This window comes from Protopterus annectens, chromosome 6.part0, assembly GCF_019279795.1.
Source record: "Protopterus annectens isolate FY-2018-M chromosome 6.part0, PAN1.0, whole genome shotgun sequence".
NCBI classification, from domain to species: domain Eukaryota; kingdom Metazoa; phylum Chordata; order Ceratodontiformes; family Protopteridae; genus Protopterus; species Protopterus annectens.
In genome coordinates this window covers 597,460,901-597,477,017 of record NC_056737.1, presented here as the reverse complement: position 1 = coordinate 597,477,017, position 16,117 = coordinate 597,460,901, and the positions used below count along the sequence as shown (strand labels likewise).

At 39.8% G+C, this 16,117-nt stretch overlaps 1 protein-coding gene across 2 annotated transcripts in view; it reads left to right on the top strand.

Annotated features, from left to right (window-relative positions):
• The first annotated feature begins 6,842 nt into the window (after window positions 1-6,842).
• The window catches only part of FANCM (FA complementation group M), a 2,552,324-nt gene continuing 2,543,049 nt past the window's right edge, over window positions 6,843-16,117 (top strand). For both annotated transcript variants that reach the window (XM_044074265.1, XM_044074264.1), the window contains exon 1: window positions 6,843-7,986. In XM_044074265.1, the coding sequence (XP_043930200.1) occupies window positions 7,323-7,986 (664 nt within the window). In that variant the 5' untranslated portion in view covers window positions 6,843-7,322. The remainder of the gene's footprint in view (window positions 7,987-16,117) is intronic.

The following is a 16,117-nucleotide window of genomic DNA, read 5'->3' as shown; positions in this document are numbered from 1 at the left end:
CAGGCTTGATACATTGACATAGCCAGTTAAGTGACAAATGTTGTTTGAGTCTAGTTTTAAATTGACCTAAGGTGGAAAGTAAGGTAATATCAGCTGGAAGAGAGTTCCAGGATCTACATACAGAGTTTGCAAAGAGAGAATCATCGGCTGTGTTATTAATTTTGCTAGTCTGAATTAGTAGTTTGTTAGAGGATCGAAGCGGTCTAGGATTGTTATAGGGGATGATAATATTTTTAAGTGCAGGAGTATTGTCTGGATTATAGAGGATTTTATAGGCCATAATCAGTTGGTTATACTGGATTAGGCTAGGTAGTTCAAGCCAACCAAGCTGATTTAGATTGATGCAATGATGTGTCCTAAAAGTCAGCCCAGTGGCAAACCTGGCAATGTGGTTGTAGCAAATTGAGAGTTTGTTAAGGCATTGAGACTTTATTGGCCATTTTTGGCTAATTTCTATCTCTTTAATCTTTCTGGTATAAGAACCGCATTTGCGTGGTTTTGCGCATAGCACAGCAGTGGTTAGCTAGGGTTAAACTATTCCTAGCTCCACTGAGTCTGCTCTTCAGATTTTCCCTTAGCACTAGCCAGTCTTCCAGATTTAGCACTCATATCAGCGCTTTTAGATTAGCACTTGATCCAAAAAGTGACAAAAGCACAAACAACCTACAGTACTCGATCCCCTACAGTTGTTGTAGGGATCAGCCAAACTACTCTCCCCACCAGGTAAATAAGAATAAGTTCCAAAACTCTCTCAGGCATGTCCATGAACCAGCTCCCAGGGTATTCTCTTGTTCACCTGATGAATATGGGCATCCTAAGGCAATGTCACAACTGCCTCATGTACACCGACAACCCTCTCCTCCTACCACACGACACCAACATTTGCGAGAGATGCACTTACATAGCCAAACTTGAGGCAAAGCTCTCTCCGGCCATGACTGGATTTGACAGTCAGGAGGAGAAGGTACCAACCTGCAACACCCCACTCACTGCACATAGACCCACCAAACATGCAACTACAAACCCCACAAATAGATACACAAAGACATATTCGGAGGCTCTAAATAAAAATCTGCAGAAACAGCAGAGACCTCCAAAGCAGACACGCAAGCAACCTACACCCACTAACACACTGAAATCAACACATAACCTCCAAAACCAGTGTGCCAGACAACCACAGCCCTTAAGGCAAAACACCATACCTAACACACTTGTAATAGGTGACTCCATAGTCAGGCACACAGATGTCCCTCTCACCAGGCTAAACAAAGAGAAGGTCACTGTCAGCTGCTTGTCAGGTGCCAGAATCCACCATATTACCCACGTACTCAGGTCACTCCATAACAAGTACAAATACGACCCTGTCATTGTCCATGTTGGTGTGAATAACCTGAGACGTACTTCCCTGGACTACATGAAAAGGGACATAGAAGAGCTCGCTGGTCATGTAACCAAGGCAGGTATGACCCTAGCCCTGAGTGGCATCTTACCCTCACCAAGAATGATACATCAGGACAAGGAAAAAAATGATAAATTTCAACAATTGGCTAAGTTTTTGGTGTCATTCAAAGGGGCTCCAGTATCTGTCTGCCTGGGATGACATGCTTGAAAAGCCTCGATGCTCCGCCAGAGATGGCTTGCACCTGTCACCCCTGGGATTCAGGATACTGTCAAAGGCACTCGCCACCCACATAGTGCCTTTTTCAGGCAAGGCTCAAAAGACAAATCCACCACCATAACAAGTACCAGCGACAAAAAACTGAGGGTCATGCTGCTCAACGCTAGGAGTTTAAACCTCAAAATGCACTCTCTTGAGGCACTCCTCAATATGCAGAGCATCGATATTTGTGCAGTAACCAAGACCTGGTTCAAGGCTCAAGAGAGTACCCCAGCGATACCAGGCTACAACTCATATCACACATTTCGGCCACAAAACCTGGACTGAAATACAAAGGGAGGAGGCGTATCCATATTCATCAAGGATAATCACACCTCCAGATTGGTTGCAAAGTATGATGCCTCGGAGATCATCCGAGTGCAACTTACAATGGGCAAAACTGCAATTCAGATTGATAAAGATCACCATCCCTGACCTAGGCCACCCACTCCTTGTTCCTCGAGATACTGGAAAACATGAAGGTCCAACCGAACACCCTTATACTGGGCAATTTCAATTACCCGGACATTAAATGGGAAAACTATGGAAGCACTAATACCTTTGCTCAACGCTTCCTTGAATATATAAACTCAAATGCCCTGGACCAGCTTATTAGGACCTCCACAAGAGGTAACAATATACTGGACCTGGTTATCACCAATATGGGGGATAAATGCTCCACACCTGTGGTAAATTCCTCATTGGTCAGATCACACCATAAACTCATCACCCTAGATATCCACATACCACCCTCACCCCCTCCCAGGGAAACCATGGTAAAAAACTTCTGCAAAGCAAACTTTATGCTACTCAAGACAGAGCTGGCACATGTTGTTACTCCCACGCAGAATGTAAATATGATTGAATCTGCTGTAGCCTACACAAAAGCACTCTGCAAGCACTTACACGAGTGCATGGACTGTGCTATCCCAAACAAGACCAACACCCATTCCTCCAAAAAGAAGAAATCAGTCTGGTGGACCCCGGCCATAAATAAGCTCTACAATAGAAGAAAGAAATTATTACAAAATAGAGTAAAAACCCAAGAATGGAAGGGATCCCTGACCAACCTTAGCAAAAAGCTAAGAACCCTCATAAAAACCTCTAAGGCGAACTTTAAAAGAAAAATCGCAACAGACACCAAAGACAACCACAAGGCATTTTTTAGCTATGTCAAGAACCTAAACTGCAACAATCAGATCTGCTCTGAGTTGCAGCATAATGGTTCAAAAGTCACAGAACCAAGTGATATTGCCAATATATTGGCAGATAGGTTCAGTGCAAACTTTACCCCACCATCACTACCTAGAGGGCCCATATCCATACCAGACGAATGTGCTGCCCTTGAAATCACAGACAGCACTGTCCAAAGCAAAAAACACAGCATCCATTGGACCTGACAGCATCCCAGGTTGGATGATACATGAACTCCAAAACAAATTAATCTTGCACCTTAATACCATGTTTAACCACAGCCTCACCTCAGGCTATGTGCCCACAGAGTGGCGCACGGCAACAGTCATCCCACTCCACAAAGGAGGTGCCACCATTGACCCTGGGAACTACCGCCCCATCAGCCTGACGAGCCTAGTCTGTAAGGCCGTGGAGCACATCATCATTGAACTCATAAACAGACATCGGGAACCTACAAACTCTAGACCCTACCCAGTTTGGGTTCGTAAAGGGACGGTCATGTCTCCTCAATCTGGTTGACTTTTTCGAAAAGGTCACTGAGGCAATAGATGAAGGGAAGGTGGTCCACACAGCATACCTTGATTTTGCCAAGGCCTTCGATACCATTCCCCACTCGGGAATTATAGACAAACTCTCTAACCTAAACATACTACACTACAACATTTTCCTTTACTGAGCTCTACTGCTATCCCACAGATTCATCCTAACATTTCATTAATCTAACAGCAGTAAACATTCCAGCACTTGTACTGTTCTGTACTATATGCCTTACCTGAAAAACACTCTAATCCGTTTCTAGACTAACACAATACCTAACAGAGCATATCTTACTCTCATCCTACCTGTACCTTCATCCTATTTTATGCCACTATGGGCATTTATTTACTTCTCGGTTATACTAAAGCATAAATGTATTACAACTTTATATTTACTAATATTTCTACAAAAAAAAAAAAAAATGTTTTTATATATATTTGTACTAATTGTATATTCTACTAGAGTTATCACATGCCATGTAAATGGTCCTCTGTACTACTTATAAATGTTAAGAATTGCTTTGTACTGAACTCTCTTAAAGTACAACTGCAAAAGATGGGTTATCAAAGTTCTACACTGTCATGGGAATTTATGATTCTACACATTCCTCCAAGAGAGCTTTCCAGATCGCAAACTATTATTTGTATGAATATTTTTTTGCTGATGAAACTCTATATAGCCACAAATTGGCTAGAACCACATAAGACATCATGGAATAATTTTAAGCTTGTGGCTATAAAGCATATACTAGCACATAAATTACTTCTGAAACAAACTAACAAAAATATTAATAACCCGAAAATATGGGAAAAGGTCTTCAATATTATATTAGCATGATACTGATTTTAGGAATATATTAAATATAGGAAGCATTTCATGTAGATATTGTATAAATGGTTTGTAGTAGTTATAGTGTATTATGTGTGTGATGTTTATTGTATTTTTGTAATGTTTTTGGAAAATATATTTCAATAAAAATTTATTATGGAAAAAAAAAAAAGAATTGCTTTGTACTGTTTTAATCTAATATTGTATTGTATCATGGAGCTTTTCTCCCCGGGCCTCAGCTGAAAATGGACCTGTGTCCAGTCGGACTTTCCCGGTTAACAAAAATAAAATAAAATAAATAAATAAAATAAAAAAAAAATAAACCCCTACGTAACAAGATGGGTTGCCAACTGGCTCATGGATAGAACCCATTTGGTGAGACTAAGGAATGGTAGATCAGACTCCAAACCTTTGACTAGTAGAGTACCACAGGGCTCAGTATTGGGACCCTTCCTGTTCGGCATCTATTTCCCCGAAGGTACAAGCAAATACGGAGGGGCTATGGCTTACAAAGTTTGCAGATGACTGCAAACTGGGCGCCATAAATGAGACTCCTACTGATGTAGACATCCTTCAGAGGGGTCTCACTGATACAGATACGTGGTGCCAAAATCACGGCTTCAAGTTAAATGCCAAAAAGTGCATTGTCATACTTTTTGGGAAAAACTAAGTACCAATGAATTACAACATAGGTGGCAGCCCACTTATCACAGAGAGTGTGATAAGAGACCTAAGGACACAGGTGGATAGTAACCTCTCCTTCGACAACCACATCGTTAAAGTGGTTAGAAAATCCTTCTACATGGCCCATCTTATCACAAAGGGATTTGCATCTAGGAATAAGGAAGTTATTGTCCCCCTCTACTCTTCACTCATTAGACCTGTAATTAAATACAATGCCCCGTCCGGGATGTACCTTACAAGACATCTGCAACAACTGGAGAGGCCTCAAAAGTACCTCACAAAGAGTATAACGGGCCTTAAACACATGCCCTATGCCACAAAACTCAGACTATACTCGGTCGCGTACTGACTACTCAGAGGTGACCTATGCTTAACATACAAGGCTATGGCAAACCCCGAATTGATGGAAATACTCCACCTAAGGAAAACCCAATCCATCAGAGTTACACGCTCAAGGGACATTAATCTGACAAGCAACAATAAACAGGACTTGTTGGAGGGACAGATTTGTGTCCCAGAGACTCCCCTTGCTCTGGAATAAGGTCTCCATAGTAATCTTGATGACTGGATGGGAAACAGGAAATTCACCCTGGGAATCACATCTGTGGCCCTGCTGGACAGAGGCGCAGGTAACTAATCCTCATGGGAGGCAAAAGCCAAAACATTTTGGCTAGGTTTAATTATGCCCTAGGGCTAATAGCCTAGTACAAACCTATGAACCTAAAAAGAAATGTTTTACTAGGGGCATAAAACTAAAATGCCTGTTGTACATCACATTTCAGTCAGTCAATTGGGCAAAGTTCACAGCACAAAACTGTTTCTCTAAGCGATACTGTTATTAACGGCTGAAATTGTTTGCAGTACCAGCACCCTTGCACAACGCTTGTTCAGCGGGGGTGGGGGGCACGCGCCCCCACAAGGGGGGTGCAGGGGGGCTTGCACCCCTGAAAAAGGAAAAAGTAATAATTTAGACGAGGATGGAGTCCGTTGTGTGCATGGATTCCGTGTCAGTCATGGTGTATTTACATACTGAAACTCTGCCTGCTGCCGTGTCAAACAGGCCACGCCCATTCCTGCGCAAACTAACTGGTGGGTTAATACACTTCAATATCGCCACTGAAATTAAACACATACCTCTTCTTCTTCTTCTTTCGGCTTTTTCCCGGTTAGGGGTCGCCACAGCGGACCACCTTGTCCGCTCATGATTTACAGTGGAGTTTTACGGTGTCGAGTTGCCAGCCTGGCACCCAACCTTCCACAGAAGGCACACACACTCACACCTAGGGCCAATTTAGAGTGTCCAATCCACCTGCAGCATGTCTTTGGGATGTGGGAGGAAACCGGAGCACCCGGAGGAAACCCACGCAACCACAGGGAGGACATGCAGACTCCGCACAGAAGGCACCCCAGCCGAGGATCGAACTGGAGAACCTCTTGCTGTGAGGCGGCAATGCTAACCACTGCACCACCACGTAAAAAGGAACTAAACAATTTAATGTCGGATTGGAATAGCGTTCATATGACTTAGACTTTCTGAAACGTTCGTGGTTTTGCTTTGTACCTAATAAATTGTGTGGTTTTAAGATACAAAAGTAAGGATTATAGTCTGTACAAATTATGTCAGCTATTACATTTACAGACATTGGATTATAAAACATAAATGTCTAAATAAACAGCATAAATTTAAAATGTTTTTTTTTTTTTTTTTTTGCGGATTTTATCCCATATTATTTTTTTGCTTTTTTTTCACTGATTTTTGTTTTAAGGTGTGGAGTGCTATTGCTATGCCATTAAGCGTCCACTCCGTTATAATTTATCAGTTTTGCACGCGTGCGTTTAATTTTCATTTTCTACGATTGTTTTTCAGTACAGACAAAAATCACAAACTTAGTTATCAACATTAGCACACCATAAGACCATACCGTTTTCACTAGACATACTTTGCGGCTGTGTGAACTTCAACCTATGATGCAACCATTCGGCGCCACATTTAACATACCCTGGATGTATGTTTATGGCTTTGGTAGGAAAAGTTTTGAATAAGAGTGTAATTGGATAAATGTTTAGTTAAACCTGCCCTTTACTACGAAGTAATGTGGGGTATTGGACATTTTTATTGAGAAATAGTGCGTGGTAAACTGCAGACAATGAATAATTACTTTTTCACGCAACGCAATGTAGAAAACTTGAAATATTTAAACCACGTCATGCAGAAGTGGGGGCATTTGTGAAAGTTCACCTACAGCCCCGATTATTGAAAAAGAAATGGGTGTTTAGTTCGCTATGATTTGCTACTGTAACTTCTAAGATATGCGTTATCAGACAGTAAAAAGGCATACTTGCCAGTTCGTAGTAGACTACTATTTCAGTCCAATCTATCTGAGTTTTAAAGTTGACTTGTTTGTTCCCCAGTACTACAAGAATGAACGGTGGAAAGCAAAAAACTCTTTTTCAGTCTTGGGGTGCGAGCGCTTCAAATGTGATGCACAAGAAGACGTCCGGTAGCAAACGGGCTGTAATAAGGAAACCGAATAATACAAAGACAAAAATAAAGAAGCATGAAGTGGCTTTAAAGCCTCTGAGCATTCCATCAAGCTGGGGGGAAATAAGTACTAGTAGTGGTGTTCAATCCGGTTTTGAAGAAGAGGAAGACGATGATGTTCTCCTTGTGGCTGTATATGAAGCAGAAAACAGTTTGAATTCAAATAGTGCTGGAGAGTCTTTGCTAAATGCAGCAACATGCCAGCAACCAGGTGCATCGAAAAACAACCAAGTAGTGTCCATTGAAAATCTGCCTGGATTTGATATTTCAGCTGGTGATGTTTGGATTTACCCCACAAATTATTCACTAAGACAGTACCAGTTTAGTATTGCACAAGAATGCCTTTACAAAAATACTTTGGTCTGTCTTCCTACTGGATTAGGAAAAACCTTCATTGCTGCAGTGGTTATGTATAACTTTTACAGATGGTATCCATCAGGAAAGATTGTATTTATGGCACCAACTAAACCACTGGTTGCTCAACAAATTGAGGCTTGCTACAAAGTTATGGGCATTCCACAAGATCACATGGCAGAAATGACAGGTGCGTGTTATGTTTTTAAAATACTTATACATGCACAGTGTCTGTCTTGTTAGAGAGTAAAAATTTCGTAATTCTGTGGAATTTAGTGGTAGTTATTTAGTAGCAAGTGGGCAGCAGCAGTCAACATGGGTATAAAAACTCCACTCTGGACATTTTTAATTTGACTGAACTGTATGCCTTAGGAGGTGGGAAGAATGCATTCAGTCACTTTGTTTAAATTATATTTTTAGTACTTGTGTGTATGTACACACAGCTGTAGATTTAAGTATACTTTTGCTGCATTACCAAAGTGCTTCTTGTATATGATTTAGTGTTTTTTTCTCTCTGCTTTTCCTAAATTTTGTTGCTGGCTTACACATGCTCCAGAAGTTTCTGTTCAAATGTTAGTTTCTAGGAGCCAGTGGTAGAGTTTTTTGGGCAAATACTTAAACTTTTACTGTATACTGTATTTTGGAAGTAGGTATTTTGGGCTAAATTCCTAGCTAATTTTCTATTGGTTCTTTCATTTTTCCCTGTTGTGATAAACGGTGCAGGACACTGCTCCACACTAGAAAAGACGGTGGCTCCTCCAGTGTCATAGTCTCTATAAACAAACCTAGTCATTACCACATCCATTAACAGATTGTAGCTGTATTTCTGCATTGTCTACAAATTGGATTTGAGACTAGTAGTATCTTAGATAACTGGGAACTATTCTAATTTGTTGTTGTTTTTTCCACTCTTGCACTGAAAAAATACTAGATGTTTTTAAATAAATTCTTAAACCACATTCCCGTAATATTTTTTTTATCCCATGGTAAAATACAAATATGAGTTAAATATTAATGAATTACTGTTTTCTTGGGCTAAAATGGAATTTCAGCCAGCTTGTCTGTCCCCCATTACTAGTCAGATAGCACTTGATATACATTGGCAGTGCAGCGTTCTGATGCTCACAGTTAATGAATTATTGCTTACTAAGTCTGTAAATAAAGACCCAACCAAGGTAGAAGTGTAATACCTTGGACCTTCTGTAGTGAAGGCCCATGGGATATATGCAAATTGCCACTTAAGGACATAAAAGTGTTTCAGCTACGTGGTTTTTGAATACCCATGACTTTTACTTATTAGGTCTTTAGGAGTACATGTAGGCCAGTGAAGGAATGAATACAATGCTCCTTCTGGGATGCATGTAAAAAAAAAAAAAAAAAAAAAAAAAAAAAAAACAGGCTTAAAAGACAAGAGCTACCAGGGGAGTCTAGTAGTACTGTCACTTTATTCAGTGTCCTACAGACTCCTTAGGGGCAATCTATGCCAAGCCTTACTTTGCCTTTTGGGCCTTTGGGGATCAAGTAGTAAAAGACCTTTTATATCTCCACAAGTCAAACAGTCCCACTAACGCTAGAACCAGAGATATCACCTGAACCTGTTTCAACAAACAAAGCATGGTGAAGAGACTGATTTGTCGCACAAAGCTTTACTTTTTCTCTGGAACAAATATCCAGTCCATATTAAGCAATGCAACACACTTTTCTTCCTTCCGAAAGGATATGGACAAATGGATGGATGTTAGTAAATTCTCACTTAATATGACTGGCCTGTTGCTACTAGAAAAAGAAGATAAGGTCTAAAGGAGGGGAGTGATACTGGTAAATTGTAAATGGCCACAGGGTCCCACTGTCTTGTATTTTATATGATTTTATATGCATGCATGAGTGTGTGTGTGTGTGTGTGCATATACACAGTAACATAACTCTCAACTGTACAGATTTTCACAGAATGTCCAATTTTTTCCTCATATTTTTCGTCTGTCCCTCATAAAAATGGTGTGTTGTTTTTTTTGACAAATCACTGGGATGATCTAAGGATTAAAGTCACTAAGTGATGACACATTTGATTTTCAGACTCCATACCCTTCAGAAAATACTTGCTAATACAAATTCTGTTATTTTAGCAACTTTCTAAGTTTATAAGAGCAATATTTAAAATGTGTCCCTATTTTTGGCTCAATGTGTCCCTATTTTTGGCTCTTTGTCCCCCCATTATGTCATGCTTTGTCCAGATTTCTTGTGCTAAGAGGTTGAGAGGTATGACACACTTACCCCATAAAATATTCATGTATGTGTTTGAATATGTATACATAAGGATAACCGTGTTTTGAGGAAATAAACTGGGTACCTCGCACTCCAAAAGTGAATTGAAGAGATGAAACAAAGAATGTAGGTGCACAGTCAAACCCCAAAGGATAAGTATGAAATGAACATTTCCTCATCTTTAAAGGACAACTGTAAAGCCTTTTTTTTTAATATGACAAAAGCCTCAAGAACAATCCCAAACACTGCAGACTGAACTGGTCATTTATAACACCTACTAATACTCTGAGGAGACATACATACTATCAGATACATTTGGCTCAGACTTTACTCCCCTCTTCCCTTCCCCAGATCTTCCCCCTGCATGCCATTGTGTGTGTGCACCCACCCCCAGTTCACCTCGGATCAGGCCTAGGGACACTATCTAAAGTGAAGAACACTAGTTCTATGCGTGCAGACAGAGTACCTGTCTGATTTCTTGTCAGTATGTGGCACAGTCTCTAAACATGCTACTAAATCTCTTCAGTCTTAACCTTGTAAATAGCTTTGTGAAAAAAGTGTGGAGAACAGCCGTGGTCATTCCCCCACCACAAGTATGAACCCACCACTGATATAGCAACTACTGACCGGTGAGCCTTATAGTTGTAAAGTAAAAGAGCACACTGTTATGAAGCTTGTAATCAAATGTGTTACAGCTTACAATCCCTAGACCCAAACCGCTTTAGGTTTGTAAAAGGAAGATCCTATTTACTAAACTTAGTAGACTTGTTTAAAAAAGCTTGTTGAGGCGTTGTCTGCAGACTGGCAGAGGTCTTTGCTACCATTCCACATTCCATCTATTCCTTCATTGTCAGCATACTAATAAAACTAATTGTAAACCGTTATGTAACCTGCTGGATAGCAACAGGCGTGCTGATAGAGCCAAGTTAATCAGGACAGGGGACATGCTATCCTTTTAAAAGGCTCATTACTAGTGACATGAACCAGGGATTAGTGCTAGGGCTGCTTCTGTTTGGTATTTACTTGTTTGAGATTAAAGCTGATGCTAAGGGTCTGTGGCTGAACAAGTCTGCAGATGAATGCAATCGTGGAGCAATCATCGTTTCTCCATAGGGTTCTCGGATCCTCTACAAGGGAGGACCATGGCCTAATCTTAATGTTTAAAAACTTGTAGTTTTTCCTTAAGCCTCATGCACGTGCCACATACATAAGTGACAACCCCCTCCTCAAAACTGACACATTTGTTGGGGACTTGGGTACTTTTTGTAGATACTCTCTTTTGATCACCATATATCTTCTGTTGTCAGAAAGTCCTTCTACCTAGCCCATTTGATCATCAAAGTCATCTCTTTGCAGTTCAAACAAGTTGTTATCCTTCTGCCTCATTAGTCCCACAACATAATGCAATGCTCCCTTTGGTATGTATCTGTCAAAAAAGTTATCTAACTTTAAAAATGCAATTGTTTTGTCATTAAGAGAATCAAGCACATGATTTCCATGAGCAACAGTCTTACAATGTTTTAAATCCTTCTTTTCTCTGCCTTTTACAGATTCCTAAGGGGTGATCTCTGCCTTGCCTACAAGGCTTTAAATGACTAAGTCCAGGGTGATCTCATGGTGTTACAGGTTTTGCATATCTGTACAACCACCCAATCAAAAGACCTAAGCCTCCATCATACCATGAATGGAACCTGATGGTCTGAAAGGCACCTCTTAAAGAATTTCTCCCTTCTAGAGCAGCCTCCCCCTTCATATTAAAAAAAAAAAAAAAAAAAAAAAAAGTAGCTCTCTAACCATCTTGGAACACCACCTAGATGAGAGGCTGGGTAACACTAAATTTACTCAAGGACTGGCCAACACTAAATTTACTCAAGGACGGGCCCATTTTATCTTTTTCAGAAAGGGAGTAAGTATTATAATTTATGGTGGCTATACGGCACATGACGTACCCAATGAATGGCCTATTAGTAAACTGTGAATCTATGATATGGCATAGTGGGCAAACCAAAGTATAGAGTTCAAAGCCTATACAAAGCACTGTATATAACACTGAGATTAAGAATGTTTGGTGGCCGTGGTGGTGCAGCAGTTAGCATTGTCGCCTCACAGCAAGAGGTTCTCCCATTCGATTCTCGTCTGGAGCGCCTTCTGTGTGGAATCTGCATGTCCTCCCCGCGGTCGAGTGACGTTAAAGACATGCGGGTAGGTGCATGAATGGGCGTGCCTTCTTTGAAGGTTGGGCGTCGGGCTGGCAACTCGGCACCGTAAAAATCCACTGCCAATCATTAGTGGATGGGAGTTCCGCTGTGGTGACCCCTAACTGGGAAAAGCCGAAAGACAAAGAAGAAGATTAAGAATGTTTCGTAACCAATCTTGGACATGTCATGTTACACACAAATGTAGAACATTATATATAAAGTAGAAAGAAAGTGAGCACATGGGATAAATATCAATGTCTGTTGCAGTAAGTGGTTATAAGACTAATGTATGGGCAATACAAGTCTAACAGTGGGAGGGAGATGATGCTGATAACCCAGATGAGAATGTCATTACACTTCACCACAAGCCAAAACAAACATTTATATAACAGAGTTTGATTGTTCCTTCATAAGGCTAAAAGATTGACTGTGATCTTTAAACGTTTTAATGAGTATTGTCATGAAATAGGCACTTGTCTAATGAACAAACATTATAATTTGAGAGAAATGTCTGTGGTCTTCATCCAGTGCCTAATTGCAAAGAATTTAATCAAAACTGAGATTATGAACTGAATGGTAATTTTCAGTTAAATTTTATGAAAAAAGTGTGCTAAGCTTACATTTATACCACTTGCAGTCATTCTTATGTCTGGTAGTCGAGAACTTTTTTAATGTTTTATTTCGTCAAAAGGACCAAGCGAGTTTAATGGAGTTGCATGTCACTCTGATGTGAAACACTTCAACTGTTAGATCATTTCAACATAGTGTACTGTTATGTTATGCTAATTTGTCCATTTCATTTAGCTTTTGGGGAGTTAGGTAGGCATTATACAAGAGCATGAACTGTTAGTGAATATATTTAGAATAAGGTTAAATTTTATGTACATTATTTCAAATTGTTATCCAGTAAGGATAAATATTTGTTTTAATTGCAATAGCCTATAATGTCACATGAGTGCTAGAAAAGTTAAAATGGAGCTTAGTACTGGTTGTATAGGAAAAAAAAAAAAAGGAATTTTTTTTTCCTCTGGATGCTTCAGGCATGTTGCAACCACTTTTTAGTAATGGTTTCTATCATTGAAAAGTGGAAACAGTTTAAGAGATTGCAATCCTTAACAGGTTAAGTTGTGGAATGGCGCTCACGTTTTTTTTCTAGTTGGTAGTAGTGTGTCATTTTTGCATTTGAAATAGTATATGATTTTCTATGAGAGACCCATATCATAGCTAGCGTGGGTTCAAAGTGGAGGTTGTCCCAGATTTAAGCTATTGGGGGGAGTTGCGGGCATGGCAGGAGAGTTGCCAGTAAGATCTGCAGTCATTTCTGTTGCTACAGTTGATGTCATTGCAGTCATGTCAACATTGTTTACTTTTCTCTGTTTTAAAATTATGTTTAGTTAAAGTGACAACTGTTTCTTGCTGTTCTAAAATGTGCATTAGCTCTCTGCATATACTCGTGCAGTAAGTATTTGTTTCCTATTGTGTATTTCTCAAAACATTCTCTTGCATTGAAGTGTATAGTATTTGACAAATGTAATTTGCCTTAGTAATGGCTAAAATGGTCTACAGACCAGCTCACTAACCTGGTTAACGAAATAAGTAAATTCATTTTTTATTTGGTTTTGGTTTCTGTGCATGTTAGTAACTGCAGCAAAAAAAAAAATAGTATAGCTGTTGAAGTTGCTGTACTATAATGACTGAAAGATTTGTGAGGACACTTGTCCTCAACTTTGGAGAAACTTTGTTTTGGCTGTGAAGTTATGGTTAAGGGAGAGCCACCCTGAAAATTGTCCAGGGCATCAGTTGACCTAATTACAGTTCTGTGGTATAGTGCAAGCAAAGATTGCACTAACGTTATCACTGAGTGGTAGTAACAACATGAATTCCTTGAGCAGATTCAGAAAATTGAGTGTCTGGTGTAGGAGGGGGGAAGTTTGGAAAAATACATGATGTCTTATCAACGAAAGTAATAGATTTAGCATACATTCATTGGCTATATAGATAGATATATCTATATCTATATATATATATCTATTTATATCTATATATACATATATATATATATATATATTTTTTTTTTTGACATATAGATATATATAGTGTGTGTGTGTTTGTGTGTGTGACCCATGATCGAGTGTGGGTAAATCCTACATTGCCCACACCCAGTCAAGGGTTATTGCTATTATACAATGACAGAAAGAAATTGTTTACATTTTTTAATGTATTTCTATAACAGTGCTCTAGTCTTCCATGTTATCTTCTGTTTGCTGATGTACTGTACATGTGTATAGGAATTATGCTCTGCAAGTGTGGAAATGTGTCAGTGCAGTGCAAGAGAAGCAATAAAGATGAGCATCTCCTTTGCTTTTTTTTTTTTTTTTTTTTTTTTAACAATTCAACATCAAAAATGTTGAGAGCGCAAAAATACAAGGAAAATCAGGTATGATTCTGTAGTTTTGCAGAACGTTCTTGATTTTTCTGATATTTTGCTCTGCCTCTAGCAGTCATCCAGCATATACCAATAAAAAGTCTAGCTACTCAATGGTATTTAAGTGGCTGGACTTTTTCTATTGGTATTTGCTTGATTTAAAATGTGATGAGCTGTCCAACAGCGTGCTTGTTTTGGAATAATTTAATTTTAACAATAGTAAATCAGAAAATTTTCTGGATCATCTGTGTTGAAGTAAAATTTGTATAAATAAAAGCTTATCATTTATGAATTTAAGCTCGCTGATTGAAATGTTGATAATGGATGCCAGTGGTAAGTAAGGTACTCTTGATTCTTATAGTCGGATCCTGTGCTTTTTCTGTTATTCAAGCATTTTCCTTCAAAACAATGGAAACAATGTCCCTGGAAATTCTCTCTGTGGGCTATGGTATTGTCAGAATAATGAACAGCAGAATCCCCTTTTGCTTGCTGGCTCACCCTTTGTTGCCTGTACTTTATTTTCTCCAGACCCTGTTCTGCATCCATAAATATATTTGATCCTGTAGAAAAAAATATTCTGAAGTCAACCAGATATGGCAGCTTGAGTCTCACACCTGGCTCTTGACATGCTCTGATTGCTGGGATTATCTTGCTTGTCTTCTGTCTGTAAATCATTTTCCACTAACCCTCTGTTATCTTGAATTGTTAACACGATTGTGGCAGAAAGGAACAGCATTAGGAGCAGCTATTTCTGCTGCTATGTTCACATATTTAGGTTCATGCTAGGCTATCTGCCCTAGGGCATTTATAAGCCTAGCCAGAGTGTGTTTTGGCTTTCACCACCCATTTTAAATTAATTTTTCTATGCCCTTTTTCGAGGTTAGTATACTGTGCCTCTGTCTAGCAGTGACACAGAAGTGATACCCGGGGTAAACCTACATCTCCCATCCACTCATCAAGATTCCTCTTGAAGAGAGTCAGTGAGGGACTCTGCCTAACCTGGACTGGGATTTTATTCCAGAGTGAAGGGAGCCTCTAGGTTATGAATCTGTCCCTCCAGCATGTCCTATTTATTTCATTGCTGAGGTTCAAGTCTCTCGAGCACGTAGCTCGATGGGATTTGGATTTTCTGAGTTGCAGCATGTCCATTAATTCCGGGTTGGACATGGCTTTATACGTCCGGCACAGATCGCCTCTGAGCAGGCGGTATGCCACTGAGTAGAGCTGGAGTTTCTTTAACCGGGCAGCATATGGCATCTGTTTAAGCCCTTTGATCCTCTTGGTGAGGTACTTTTGGGGTCTTTCCAGTTGCTGCAGGTGTCTGGTAAGGTACATCCCAAAAGGGGCATTGTACTCAATTATGGGCCTGATGAGGGATGAGTAAAGAGGCACGATGACCTCCCCTGATCTAGATGTGAATCCCTTCATGATTAGGT